This window comes from Sylvia atricapilla, chromosome 1 (genome assembly GCF_009819655.1).
Source record: "Sylvia atricapilla isolate bSylAtr1 chromosome 1, bSylAtr1.pri, whole genome shotgun sequence".
Taxonomy (NCBI): domain Eukaryota; kingdom Metazoa; phylum Chordata; class Aves; order Passeriformes; family Sylviidae; genus Sylvia; species Sylvia atricapilla.
Genome location: NC_089140.1, coordinates 57,912 through 72,565, shown reverse-complemented (window position 1 = coordinate 72,565; position 14,654 = coordinate 57,912). Strand labels below are relative to the sequence as shown.

At 42.7% G+C, this 14,654-nt stretch overlaps 1 protein-coding gene across 3 annotated transcripts in view; it reads left to right on the top strand.

The window, feature by feature from the left end:
* Positions 1 to 14,654, top strand: part of SMARCD3 (SWI/SNF related, matrix associated, actin dependent regulator of chromatin, subfamily d, member 3) — a 73,575-nt gene that overhangs the window by 26,621 nt on the left and 32,300 nt on the right. For all 3 annotated transcript variants that reach the window (XM_066341300.1, XM_066341293.1, XM_066341285.1), the window contains 2 exons: positions 7,978 to 8,195; positions 11,232 to 11,274. In XM_066341300.1, the coding sequence (XP_066197397.1) occupies positions 7,987 to 8,195; positions 11,232 to 11,274 (252 nt within the window). In that variant the 5' untranslated portion in view covers positions 7,978 to 7,986. The remainder of the gene's footprint in view (positions 1 to 7,977; positions 8,196 to 11,231; positions 11,275 to 14,654) is intronic.

Genomic DNA, 14,654 nt, shown 5'->3' with positions numbered 1-14,654 from the left:
CTGGTTAGCAGTTGGGCATTTAGAAAGGTTAAGTTTTTTTCAGTTATTTATTTTTACTATACATTTACTCCAGTTTCATTTGCGTCTTGCAGATTGTTTTTGTGGGAAGAATTTTTTTTTCCCTCCAAAGGCTTCATCCTGTACTTCATCCTTTTGCTGTTGTCCTCTCTTTTTCTAGCATTTGTGTGGACAAATATGGCTTTAATAACCACATTTAAGTTGATTATCTTTTTATCAGTGCATTTTCTGCTGTCCAGTAATACATTTCAGGCAGTCTTCATGACGTTTTTGTAGGTGTCCAGCTGTTGCCTTATATTTTGTTGGACAAGTTACTGGTCTTGCTGGAGGTCATTCCTGTCCTCCGTTTCCTCTTGTCCTCTGGTCCCTACCATAGGCCTCATTGCTGGCTGGATCCCATAATGGATCCTGCCCACGTCTCCCTCCCCTGCTTTTTTCTTTGTCTCTTTTTGCTTTTTCTTACTCAAAGAGGTATCTGCCTGTTTAGTCTTCAGAAGGTCTGTGGTGCTGGTCTTGCCAAAACTCTTGTCCAGACATTTGTCCTCTTGTGACTGGATTGCAGGAGCCTTCGCTTGGTGCCTTGTGCTGGTGACCTTGACTGTGTCATCTGCACACAAGAACCTGCTGAGAGGTTCATTTTCTCCTCCCGTTGTTCTGACCTTTTTAATCTGCTTCTGTGTCCTTTTCCTGTTCCCACTTTATCTTCCTTCCAAAGCCAATCTTCTTGCCTTTTATCCACCAGATACCCCTATAAATGTCTGTGTGACTTTCTTAACTCGGGAGGCACAGCTGTATTTACAATGTACTTGCTGTCAGTTCAAATCACCTTTTTCCCATACTGATCTTGATCTTTGTCCTCTTTGCTACGCTTAGGAAGCTCTCTGTGGCAATATAAGTCCTTATCCATATTTATTTTCTGCTAATAGGTGTTATTTCATAGTTCCTGCTAATCTCTACAGTTTAATATTAGTTACACTCCAAGATTGCTAATTCATGCAAACCTGTGTATCGCTGATGTGACTCCTTTGCTTTATCCTCAGTCCTCCTTTTGTTTGGCTCTCTACCTCTCAAATTTGGTCATAGGGTTTTATGGTAAATACACAAACTGTCTTATATGAAATGGCATTTACAACAGTAAAAGGAGAGTGTCAGAGCATGCCAGCATGTAAACAAATATTTAATATATATGATGAATGACTTGTCAGTGTTAGAACAGACTAAACAACAGGTCTGATTGGTATGGAGGATCTATAACAGATTTATCAAAAATCTGATTTGTGATTTGGAAAAAGGGGAAGCAGTGAATTTCATAAATGACTTTTGCATCTCCTGATAAATTGTGGGTGTAAATGGAATGTCAGCATTCAGGGGAAAGGCTTGGGTGTCCTGTGAGCTGCCTAGTGTCTAACTAATAAGAAATCACGTAAACTATTAGCCTGATTGGGAAGTGGGGCAGGGAATAATGCAGAAGGAATTGTAAATCCATGGCATATACTTACAAGAATGTTTTTCTTTTTTTGGTAATCTGTGTGACTAACAAGCCAAAAGACTGGGAACTCAGAGGGCAGTAGTAATGGGAGACCTCTGAAGGCTTAATCAGTTGGGAAATACGGGGATTTTTGATTTTATTTATAATATCTAAGTATAGAGACTGATTATGTCAGTTGTAAAAATCTCTGTCACTGGGGGCTCTGAGGTACTGGTTAAAGAAGTAAGCATCTATCAAAGATGATGGAGATACTGGTGATCCTTCTTTGAGATGAGAAAGAGCTGCATGACCTCAAGGACTCATATTTCAGTATATTATAAAAATCGTGGAGGTTTTATTAGAATGGAAAGCACTAAAGATATTTTCCCAAAACTGAATGGTGGCCTGTTTTAGTTGTAAGTGAGTAAAAGTGACTGTTTCTCCCAGCCAGTCACAAGGGTGTAGAGATCACTACTGGCAATAGTGAGGTGAAGAGAGAGTATGGGCCAAGTCTGAAAAAAGTAGAGCTTTGCTAATTAAAAATATCCTACTAATTTTTCTTTTGTCATGCATGTAGATGCTGTCTTGTCAGAGCATAAGCCAGCTAGCGCTGGAATGGCTAGAAAAGAGCCTCATGAACTGTTTGTGTTGGACAGTTTGTTCCACTTTCTGCCACAGAAGGTGCAGCCCTCGCGGCTCCACAGAGCTCCCTGCCTGATTCTTCCTGCAGGGCATCCTCAGGGAACAGGCCTGGAATGGAGGCACTGGTTTGCTGTGTGTATGTTCCCTGTTGGGGTGAACAGGGAGGTATTTGGGGTGAGCAGGGCAGCCTGGAGAAATCAAGGGACCTTACAGCAAGGAATTTGATTGGGAAGGTGGTTGCAGAGGACAGCTAGAGTGAAAACCTTGTACAATGTTCAACTGTGTGAGCAAGCTGCTGGTAGAGATGGAAGGTTTGTCCTTTTCTAGCCATGGACTGATTTCAGGCAGTCAGACAGAGAAAGGTTCATACATAATGAAGAAAATAAAATCATATTAATGCTAGTCAAGGCTTTAATTGAGATCAGAGTGATTTTGTGCAATATGGGCTTGTTAAAAAAATTTGAGTTGCTGGTTGAGAAAACTTGGATTTGCTGATTTGTTTGATTATTGTAAGGGCAGAGGCAACGAGCTCTTGACCATCTACTTCTCTCTCCAGGCTAGCCACTGTGCTGCAGAGCTCTGTTGTTCCTTTCCCGCCCAAAGCCATCCCTTTCAAGAGGTGTATTCTGGTAGTTCTTCGTACAAAATCCCTTCCATACGTTAGATCACAGCAGTGGTATGATCAGATCTAATAAAGCTGGTGGAACTCAAAGCTAATCTGTAAGGTTTCAATTCTAAAGACTGGTGTTTTTTGTTTGTTTGTTTGTTTTGTGTTTTTTGTTTTTTTTTGTTTTTGTTTTTGGTTTTGTTTTTTTGGGGGGGGGCTTTTTTTGTTGTTTTTTTGTTTGTTTGTTTGTGGTTTTTTGTTACATCCAAGTGCTCTGCATGAGCTTGGTGGCAGATTATTCTGAGCTGTAAACAGACATACATGAAAAAGAACTGAACTTCATCTCATTTTCCAATTCACAGTTCTGTAAATCGGATGTTTTCTAAGTTAAAGACTTCTGGATTGTTGTGAACATTATGTTAAAATACGTGGTACCTGGAACACTTGGGCTTACAGACTGAAAGCTTTTGGGAAATGGAGGAAGGTGAATATAGCAGGAAGCAAGAATTGCAATACTGATGTTTCAGCTTACTAAGCCTCTAAAACATTCATAGACATTAAGAAAGGGAACTTATGAAGTAACATCTATAATTGTGAGGAGGAGAGAAGCCTTGTGCTGGTTTTTATTGGTTGTACTTCTAGGAGTCCGTTTTGAAACAACACATCAGTTGGGAAACCATTTGTCCAGTCAGAATCTTGTTCCCATCACACAGTATCAATCTAGTCTAAATTTCTTAAGAGTTCCGGGCACTTCTAGTTACTCATTCTTACTTCCAGACAGCATCAGGTATCTCCTCTTGCTTATGTTTACGCCCTATAGAAATCATAGACTGGTTTGGATTGAAAGGAACATTAGAGATCGTCTTATCCTACCCCTGTGGCATCAACAAGGACACCTTCTGCTAGACCACATTGCTCCAAGCTCCATCCAGCCTGCTTGTGAACACTTCCAGGGATGAGGCAGCCACAACCTGGGCCTCACAACCTTCATAAGTAAAGAATTTTTTTCTAATCTAAACCTACTAAAGCCCTTTTCTCTTGTTCTGTCACTCCAGGCCATTATAAACAGTCTCTCTCCATCTTTCTTGGAGACTCCTTTTTAATTAAGAAATAAGCTGTTTTTATTCTTGGTGGTGGTTATTCTCAAAATCTGTCCATGTCTGTGTTAACGAGAAGCTTGTGGCTCCTGAGCCTCCTGTGTGGTGCTGAGGTGGATGGAGTTTGTCCGGACAGAAGATGCTGTAAGTGCAGCACTCAGCCCTCAACTGCAATGCAGCAACTCCTGGCTCTCCATTCTGTCTCTTTCTGAGGCCTCTTGTGGTTGTTTTTGCTTTACTTTTCTTGACACTTCCTTTTACTTTCATCCGTCAGTTCTCCAGGTTATTTTCCTCTTACTGGTTTGTCCAGACAGGACTCCTTTTTTCTACTTCTGTGTTTTGACTGCTGTGATGCACATCCCCTGAGAAAAGACTTCGAAGTAGAAGAATGTAGAAAAGCACTGCTCTAATGTTGTCTTGTTACTGCTGTCAGATGGAAGTTCACTTAAGGATGACAAAGAGGACAGAGGCAGAGCTCTGATGTGACAGGAAGTTCAGGCAAGGAAGACAGCAGACAGGCCAAATGTGGCTGTTCAGTGGAGAGCAGGGAAGGGCTCTGGCCTTCAGGTGTTGGGGGTGGTGTTCTGCTGCACAGACAGTGTGCTCAGGTTTGAACAGCTGTAGCCAGAACCGTGATGGGCTGTGCACATGTACACAGACAATTGGCAGAACTCTTAGGGACCAGTACATGTGCATGAAATACTGGTCATGTGCCTTTGTGCATTGTTCTGTCTTTGCCCTGCTGCTGTGCCTCTGCTCTGCTCTCCGCTTCACCTTCTCAGAGCTGTGAGAGTGGTCCCTTCAACTGGGGACAGATCCCAACCTGTAGATAGATGCAACTTCAAGATCTCTTTCAAAAGCCATAGTGGTATTGGAATATTCTTTAGTATGAGGACTTTTTTTCTTTTTTTTCAATGTCACTCTTGTGAAAAATTTGATGTATTGTCCATTACAGTCTTGTCTTGCACATGCATTTGAGGGCAAAATAAGCTCTCAGGTAAGGTGAGATACTGCTTGTATGTTCTTCTTCTATAAAATTTAAATAGGTAAAGCATTTCTGTATCTTGGCAGTCTAGTAGGCTTGCAGCAAGAAGACAGTTGCACAGTTGCATAGTGAGTAATGTTTTATCTATGAGTGATATTGGAGGTAGGAACATGAGAACAGAGGCAAAGGAATGAGGTGGTCAAGGGATGAGATCGAATGTGCGTTTGCTAGAGCTGCCTCTTTTTTCTCATGTTTGTCCTTTCTCTATATTTCTCTATTTTAGTTCTTAACAAAGGAAACTGAAGAAAATTCAAAAACGTAAGACCAAGACTGAGAGTAGATTTAGCTTGTTGACCTTGTTCTTCAAGCCCTAAGTTGTCCTTTAGAGCAGCATCAAATGGGCCTTGAGGTTTTTTTCAGTGGGCCAGTCAGTCTCCATGAGATGACTGTGCTCAAGATCCTTCTGAGTGACTGTCAGATGTCCCCAGCTGACTGACAGGCAGCAGCTGGCCTGGTGGTCTGCCCATTGCTGGAAGGAGGCCACAGTGTGTGGCTTGACAGATGACAGATCTTAAATGCAGGCTCAAGAGAAAAAGCATTTTCGGGGCCATTTCTTTCTGCTGACTCTGCCTGGGTCAGAGGGTCAGGGTGCATACACGAGAACAGAGAGCACTGTTCCCTTTCAGCTGTTCTTGGGGCTCCCAGCTCATGGCAGAAGACATTTGGAGCTTTGCACAAAGCTGCAGTTTGGCCTGTCTGCTGCCTGCTGCTCCCTCCATGGCCATACCTGCCATTGCTTTCTTACGTCGACACGTGCTGAGTTCACCTGCTTAGATTCCTGTGCTGGTGACTCTCCTACCTCCTGCCTTGCTTCTCTGTCTGTACCAGTTATAGCCCATATTGGTTCTTTGCTGTTCATCCGTTCCTCTCCTTTTTCCAGTTTCCTTTATAGATACAAGTGTGAGGAATGTCTAAGACTTGTTAGGGAGGGCACTGAGAGCTATGGTGGATTTGGGTGGTTAATTTGGAGATGTGGGTCCAAATTATTTGTAGAATTATGTTTTATTATAATAGTTATATATTTAGAAATCAATGAAATTATGAGGGAAGGATGAAATAAACTTAAAAAAATAATTATGTATGTTGACTGTGCACTGCATATTTTCCTCCCACCCCCAGTGGACTGGCATACCCTCAGGGGTGCATGCATCTCACTTTGGGGCCCAGTAGTGTATTTCTCCCAAGTACTTTCTCAGTCTGCAGTTACTGAGCCAAGTCTGTCTTCAGCCGTTTGGAAGAGGATCCCACAGGGATACCGACAGTGTGACAAACTCACCCCTGCAGTGGGCTCTGAGCCTGACCCCCCTGGGATTCGCTGTTCTAGCAGGGCAGGGAGCAGTCAGTACCTGACTGTCCTCCCCAGGCCCCGGGGGACTCTGCAGAGCTCTGGCAAATGCCTGTTTAGATCACCTTGGATCACCTCTTTCCAGATGAGAAGTCACAATATATTTACCTTAAGTTCCATTGATGGGGTTCCACACGTTAAGAGTTTCTGTGCCATTCATTGTCCTTGTTTCAGCTCTGCTCTGCCATCACTGAGCTGCAGGAGCCCGAGCTGCATACAGACCTTCCCTTGTGGACACGCCATGGCCGTGGCACACTGATACCTTCTGTTCCTTCCACACTTACTTCTTTTCTTTATGACTTTTTTTTGGACCTCTAGTAACCAGTGAACTGATACTTTTCTGGAAGTGTCTGTTTAAACAAGATCTTGGTTCTGCTAGAACAAGCAATCAGCTTAGGGCCCAACACTTTTTCTGTAATTCTTGGACTGTTTTTTCTCCTTTTGTAATTCAGTTTAATATGTATTGAACTACATTTGTATCTTCCTTTTAGGTGTTCATTCTGTCTCATAAAATCCTTCTGAAGTTCTTTAAACTGACCTTCATCCTTCCAGCATGAACAAGTTAGCATTACCAACAAACTTTTTCACTTCATTGCTTTTTTCCTGGCTTTTTTGCTTCTTTTTCCCCCAGGTTGTTTTAAATATGCTGAAAAGGAGGAGTCTCAGCAGAATTTTACATGTTTCTTTCTTGTATTTTCAGAACCAATTACTTTTGCCTCATTTCTATCCTTTAACCAATTGTTTATCCATAATGGATGACATTGTCTTTTGGTTTCCTTAAAAGATTTTGTAAAGGGACTTGGCTTTCAAAGGACTTTTGTTGTATGGTTACTCTTACTCTCATCCTTGTTCAAATGCCTAGAGAGTGTGTATCTGTATTTTTGCATATATGTGGACGTATAAATATTGATAATTCTCAGTATGAGACTAAGCTGATCACTCTGTTTTGAATTACATTTTACAGGTGGTAATTATTTTACTGGTGGTTTTCCTTGATGACTATAAACTTTCAGAATTCAGAATTAGGTTTACTCTGTGTCTTGTGCAGCATTAAGCTGGTGATATGGATCACTGTCTCTCAAGAGCATGTAGAAGTCATCATAAATGCCAGGGCGTTAGAATGCCTAGGGGGCTGCTGACAAACTACCACATCTTCTTCTTTTTTTTTTTTTTTTTTATTTTAAAGGCTTGATCGGAGACATGACCCTTTTCTTAAAAGATTTGTGTTGTGTTATGAACTTACACTGCTCTCTGGTGCAGGCGAAGTAGAAGGCTCTAAATGGCAGATGTTTCTCCTGGTGTTCTGCCTGTGCTGGGTTCTGTCTCACAGCTGATGAGAGCTGCCTGCTTGGCAGGGCAGTGTGTGCAGTGGGAGCGTGCTCACAGCTCTGAGCAGCGCCTGAGCTGCACCACTTTGGGCTGCATGGCGCTGCCATGGGGTGCTCTCTTCAGGCTGAAGGTAGAGCTTCCACCTCTAACCTGGGCTGGATATGCTGCTGACCACTGACTGTTTTCCCAAGCTTAGTATTTCACCTCCCTGTTTCCTGTGTGCTTGATCCCTGAATACTTCTTCATGACATCCAAGATACACCAATCACAGAGCTTGTGTGCGTTGGGTTGCTGCTTAGTGCTCATGAGGATGGTCAAGACCGTTGGGGATCTGGTGGGGCCAGTGTTGCATGATATACAAATGTCTTGTTGGCTGCAGAAGCAGGAACCAGACCGGCTTTTCTTTCTGTTTCGCTTTTCTCCCAGCGCCCTGGGATGCCATCAGGAGCTCGACTGCCCCATCAGGGGGCTCCAATGGGTCCTCCAGGCCCCCCATACGTCGGGAGCCCCTCTGTGCGACCTGGGATGCCCCAGACTGTGATGGAGACAACAAGAAAACGCACTGCACCGCAGCAGGTCCAGCAGCAGCAGGTGCAGCAGCAGGTGCAACAGCAGCAGCAAGCCACTCAGAACCGAGCTAGGAGGTGAGTGTTCTGGAAAGAAAACACAGGAGGACAATTTGAAGAAGTAAAGATGATACCTGTTTAGCAGTAGGTAAGACCTGTGAGATCAAATGAGACAGGACAGAAGATCCATGTATTGTCAGATTTTTAAGCAGGAAAAACATTGGTAAATTTTACTTTTTTTTTTTTTTGTTTGTGAGTGGGCTTGAACAAACCAACCGTTAATAATATCTGGTTTTGAAGTTACTCTGCTTTTACTTTGCAGGTTTGTCAGGCCATAAATCTGTCGAGTATGTTTAGCCTTTGGAATTAATGAACAGTTCTTTTCTAATATAGTACAATTACTGTATTATTTGTTGCCTGTTCTGTATAGTTGCTATGATTTCTGACTGGCTAGCATAGTAGTTTGTAAATGACACAAGTGGAAAAAACTTTGGTTTGTCATTTGAGTACTTGTACTATGGTCACTCAGAAGGGTGGTCATAAAATTTGCAGTTGTCCCAAGTGTCTTTACATATAAGGTGAATAAATATGCACTGGAAGTAATTTAATAAAATTAGAGGAATTTCTATAAGGAACTTTCTTTTTGAAATATGCCCACCTTGTACATTGCATTCTCTCTTAAATAAATTAACTGATTTCTTTTTGCAGTGTGTTAGATCAGTCTCAGGTGTTGAGTATGATCCACACACACAGGGGGCAGTCATCTCTGTGGGCTGTCTTTTACAAAGTCGTTGTAGATGTACATACAGCTTCAGGCAGTGTTCTGGTGGTGTCAGGGAATCCAGCTGTAGGTAAAACATGACTCTTTAAGCTCAGGTCTTCAGGAGCCCTGCTCTATCCAGGTGGTGTAGATCAGCAGCCAGATTTGGGAATGCTTGTGTCTGGGATGCATCTGGAAAGGACACTGATTTTGAGAGTATTAATACATTACAATTGAAAAAGGTTGGACACTGAAGGAACGTGTGTGAGTGCAGCAGATGAGCACAAGAAGTGTGTGTGCATCTTGGAGGCCTTGCCCAGCACTGGCACAAATGCACATTCTGTAGCACCTCCCAGGAGGTTCTCCAGGAAACTGCACAAAATAATGCAGGGTGGATATAACCTGAAAAATTGCCCCTGCTGGATAATTAAGGTAAACTTTAGTCACTGACTAGTTTCCAGAGAGCATTAAAGGACAGTATTTGCTAAAAGTTGGTGACCTGACTCACAAACAAAAGTTCCCCTCCCCTGTTCTTAACTGCAGTGTTTTTAGTTCGGGACCCAGCAGTGCTGTCTACTATCTGGAGCCCAGCTCACACAAGTGCTCCCTGGGTACTGAGAGAGTTTGTCTGTTTCTTGTGCTTTGCCTTCCCTTCAGATAATGTGATGAATGTTTTTTCCCCTTTTTTCATTTCCACTTTCCTGTCATTTCTCATTCTGTTTTTTAAGACACGCTTTTCTGGCATCTTTGGCCCAGTTCTGGGGGTAGATGAGTTCCATGTTTTCTAGCACGGGCCAAGAAAGTTGCACTTGTCCTTTCTTGGCAGGTTTGGTGGAGACAAAAGTCTCATTTCGGTAACAGACTATTGAAGAACTTGCTGAGATCTAAATTGTTTGGGGATGTTGCTTTGGTTTCTTTCTTGCTTTTTATTTGCAGGCCTCTAGGGTTGTTGCAGGTACATGCATATCCCAGTCCCTTTGTGAGGCTGGGGTTTGCTCAGCCATTACTTCCAGATTCTTTGAAGTGTTTCAGTGCAGCTTTGATTTTCTGAGCTATGGAAGGTGTTGGAGTTTCACACCATGTAACATTCCGTTCCCATTATTCCTACACTTTTTAAAAGGGACATTGTTCACCTATTAAGTTGGGTGTAACTGAATTTTCTGCCCTCTGCACCTCCGTGCACAAAGAGTTCCTCAGCCTTGGCTTATGTGGGGATGGAGATGAGTCTTAAGAATCTGATATTTCAGCCTTGGCTTATTAATAACAAACATAGGACGAGAATATGCCACACCAATGTGCATGGAAACAGCTTTTATGTGGACACAGCTGACGACAGTCTTCCAGTGTGAGAACAGTAAGGAGGGGTGTCCTTGTAACATGGCAGAGTGGCAGCAGGTGGTTTGCTTTCTCCCATTTGTCTGTCACAGATGGAGTGATTCATCTCTTGCTTAAGATAAAGGCCTCACAAATTAAAGAGATAAAGAATAGGACCTGAATTCCCTCTTGGCCCTGTTAGAGAAAGCTGGGTGACAGGTTTGGTGGGCATGAGCAGTTCTTAGAATCTGAAGACAGTCTTTTTGACAGTACCATTTCTCGGGCACATACACATTTGTGTTTATGTACGAGAGTGCAAATGTGTTTTTAAAAGCATAGCTATAGAAGTGTGCCTGTGTGTGGGTATGGACACAGTGTGTATACACGCTGCAAGCACACATACATCTCCCCACATGTGTTCATAAAGATGAAGAAATGTGGAAATGTAATGTCTTTTACCTTTGTCCATCACTCATGCAAGTATGTTGCATTAAAACAAGTGTGTATGTACATAAGGAAGGAAAGGTGTTTGTATGTGTGTGTTTTCATACCTCATATGAAATACACACATCTGTGTGTGTGTTCTTCAGCACTTGATTTCGGGCATGATTGAATAAACGTGTGTTGCCTGTTTGAAAAAGTTGCCATTTGCAGGCACCCAGATGTGCACAGGTATAGGTGTGTCTGTGCACACCACACTGGAGACTGTCCCTGCACACTGGTCTGTAGCTACGAGCAGGGTGTGCACTTGCACTGGCATACATTGCTGCTCTGCACCACACAAGATGCTGTGATCAAAGAACTTACAGACTTCTTTCCAGGATGCATAACAGACAGCCCTGATTTGTCCTTACCTAACTGCCTCCCCAGGCTGCTGAGAGCAGGGGTACGAGGTCCTGGCCATGGGTGAGACCCTTTTGCTGATGCATGCACAGCTGTGCACCAGCATGTGGAGATGTCAGGATAATTTAGCAGGTGGCCTCGTTACTCCTAGATCTGTCACCATGGTAACGTGTTTTTTTTCTTTAAAAAATGTACAGTGCCAAGAGGAGGAAGATGGCTGACAAAATTCTCCCTCAGAGGGTGAGTCGCTTTCATTTCCTATTCCCATCACAATCAGTTCAGCATCTTAGTGTAATTAGAGGAATTTTAGAAAATTCTTTCACTTTTTGTTTAAAAATCTAATTAGAAAGTAAGTCGGCAGAGGGTGGAAGTGTGGAGAGGCAGGCTGGGGCTGGGCTGGGGGCTGGGAGCGTGGAGCAGCCCGGCCTGGAGCCTGGCTTAGCCGAGCCAGCACTGCCGCTTGCTGGAGGGACCGTGGCTGGGCTGCCAGGCGACAGCTCGGCTCCGGGGCCCTCGGGGCTCCACGGTGCCTTGGAGCCCTTCTTGAGGCTGGCCAAAACCTGCTCCAGAGTGTGCCTGCATCTGAGGGGGTGGGCTCAGACTTCAGAGTGAGGTCTCTGACCCAGTGGAGCTGCCAGGTTGTGATTTTTGTGGTTGTGTCACCCTAGGGCTGAAGCGAACCCGTATAAACAACAGAGTCCAAAGGGTCTGTATTGTCTGGAGAGTTATTAATTCTCTTATCCCTGGGGATACTTCTAGCTTTTGGTGTCTGCCTGTGTTTGATCCTCAATGCTTACATCTTCTACTTCCTTTCTAAATGTTGGGATTTCTCTCTGCTCTCCTCTCTTATTCTTCCCATACTTTTCCTTTCCTTTACCCTCTTCAGTACAGTTCCAAAGAACCTGCCTGGTCCCTGACGGCTTCAAAACATGCACCCTTGTCACATCCTAGTCTCAGTTACTTTGAGTGCTGGTACTTTTACTGGGCTCAGAATCCCTTGGACAGGTGTGTCCTTTTCTTCCATATCCTTTTCCAGTTTTCAAGCTCCACTGCTAATGTGAGCCTAAACTTGCTGGCAGGCTCCAAAGTCACTTCTGTGACATTTCACAGGTGCCTACTACCAGCCATCCAAAGAGATGAGCCCACTTTGGTACTCCTGATATTATACTGTCACTTCTTCTCTTGTTATTCCTGCTACTTGCTGAAAGCAGAGCCTTTCATATGTAAGCCATTAGATCTCTCAGGTTGCTGTCTTGAAAGGACTAAGCTACCATTAAACCCAGACCTTTGAACTACTTGCAGCCTCACTAGTAATTGTGTTGAAGCCTCATTCCTGCTCTGCTGGTGGTCTGTACTTTTTAAATAATGAAAGTTAGGTTTCTGGCACTGTCAGTTTTGTCTGTCCCACACAAACTGTTTTCACAGACAGTGATACATCCTGTATAGTGAGGCTGTTGCTGGAAATATAAGTCAATTATTTCAAGATGCTTTTGTTTTGTTTTGGGTTGGTTGGTTGTGGGAGTGTTTTTATCTTGCCTGTTGCCTTTATAAGATTAAAAGGTATAAGAGGTCATCAAATTTTTTTTTTGCCAGCAGAAGACCACTGACTCTACCTAGTCCATGATAATTTTTTAATAGATAGAGTCCGATATAGGTGTGTCATAAAGCTTTACAGATGCTTTTAGAACCATACTGTCACCACATAGTCTTGCTTTTCAGTATCTTTGTTGCTACCAGCCAATAGCTTTAATTGGTGGGATAATAAGGCATTTGCTAGAGATCTTTTCTGCAGTGAGGTTTTTATTAGTGCAGCTGCAGTGCTGGTATTGATGATGTGACCTCTGTCTGGGTTAAGGTGCTCTGTTAGGCTGCAGTCAGTGTGTCAGAAATCCTTAACACCATCTGTGGGATGAAGAAATGCTGTGCACATCCTTGTCCCGTCAAGTGGAGGATTTGCACTGGTGGCTGTGGAATGTACGTGAAACACGGGGTAAAACTTCCAGCTTTCTGGAAGTACCTCTGGAGTGTTTTCCAACCAGTCAGCACCTGTTACCTACATACTTTTTGCAGACTCTTGCTTATGCTTTCTAGGAACTTTGAAGGGAAGAGGGGAAGATATTAAATTTATTTGACTCTTGAAAATGATCTTAAGTAGTAGTGGGAGAGGAGGTGGGTTCTCAGTGTTCCTCACTACAATAATGACTCAGGAATTTGGCACAGGTAACCTCTAGTTGGATTTCCAGACTCTCTGGTCAAGCCTGTGCCATAGTCCTGGAGCATAGTGCTGGTTGGCTAGGATCACTGAGCCACTACAGGTCAACTATTTGAGAAGGATTTAATTTTGCAGAAATATAATTGTATGAAAAGTTCAATCCAGCAAACTATTGCACATAGCGTGATTGGATTAGGGAACTGCATGGCACTTCCAGTCCTGGCACTTCAGTCTGGTTCCCTCTGTCATGGAAGCTGTAACACAACTGCCACTTCAAGACTAGTTAAGATCCTTACTTGAGACATACTTTTGATCTGGCAGCTTGCTTGTTTTTTTTTTTTTTTTTTTTGTTATTTTTTGTTTTGGTTGTTGGTTTTTTTTTTTTTTTTTTTGCTAGGCTTGGCAAGGAAAGTGCTTTTACTTCACTGAGTTAGACAGGCACCCCATTGAAATCCTCTTAGTCATTTGTTTTTTTTCTGATCCAGGTTGAATTAATGTCTTTCAAACCTTTTAAAATCTAGCTCTCATGAAACCAGAATTATACATAATATTACAGATTGCCAGTATCACCAGTGCTTGAATGCTGCTCGTGCATTTTGAACTCTATTGGAAATAGCACTGCAAATTGGGATTGCTGTGCTGTGCTTTTTTTTTTTTTTTTTTTTTTTTTTTTTCACATTGATACAGCCTCTGGTCATTCTGTGATCGGCTAATATGGGTATTTCTGCTTTCTGTCATATGCAACTGATGAAGTCTCATATTAGAGCAGGATTTAGACTGAGGCATGAGGCTATATGTAATGCTGTATTTCATCCCATCTCCATTATACAGTTCTGAGCTTCCTTAGATTCGTTGTACTATCCTCTGCCTTGCAATGACAGTGACACCCAAATTTATCATTACTAAGTTTTCTTAGCATACTTCTCCTGTTTTTACAAGAGCACTTTTTTTCCTATGCTGGGTCTTCTTCCAACTCCCATTTTTCAGTCTTAAGGGGTTGTTCCCTTTATGACTGTATGTCAAATGCTTTACTTAAATGCAAATTGATTGTATTGACTGAATATCTTTTGTCTAAAATGCAAAATGAACACAATTTTAAATGAACACAAGGACTTGGTTACGCTAACATTGACATACTGTAACATTACAAGGCATAGTATTTTTATAGTGTATTTAACATTAACTCTCTTTCTGTCCAGCAGGCTCTTTCTTGCCCTGTTTTCCTCACTTCTGGTCACTTCCGGATCTTTCTCTTGTTCACTCTTGGCTGTTGCTGAAACCCTCATGAAGTTCTGGAGAAGTTCACAGGCATCTTCATTCGTAGTTGAGGACCTAAATCTTTGGAGCTGATGTTGCTCTTGTGACCCAAGTTTAGCAGTTGTGCCTCAATTTTGACCTCAGACCACAA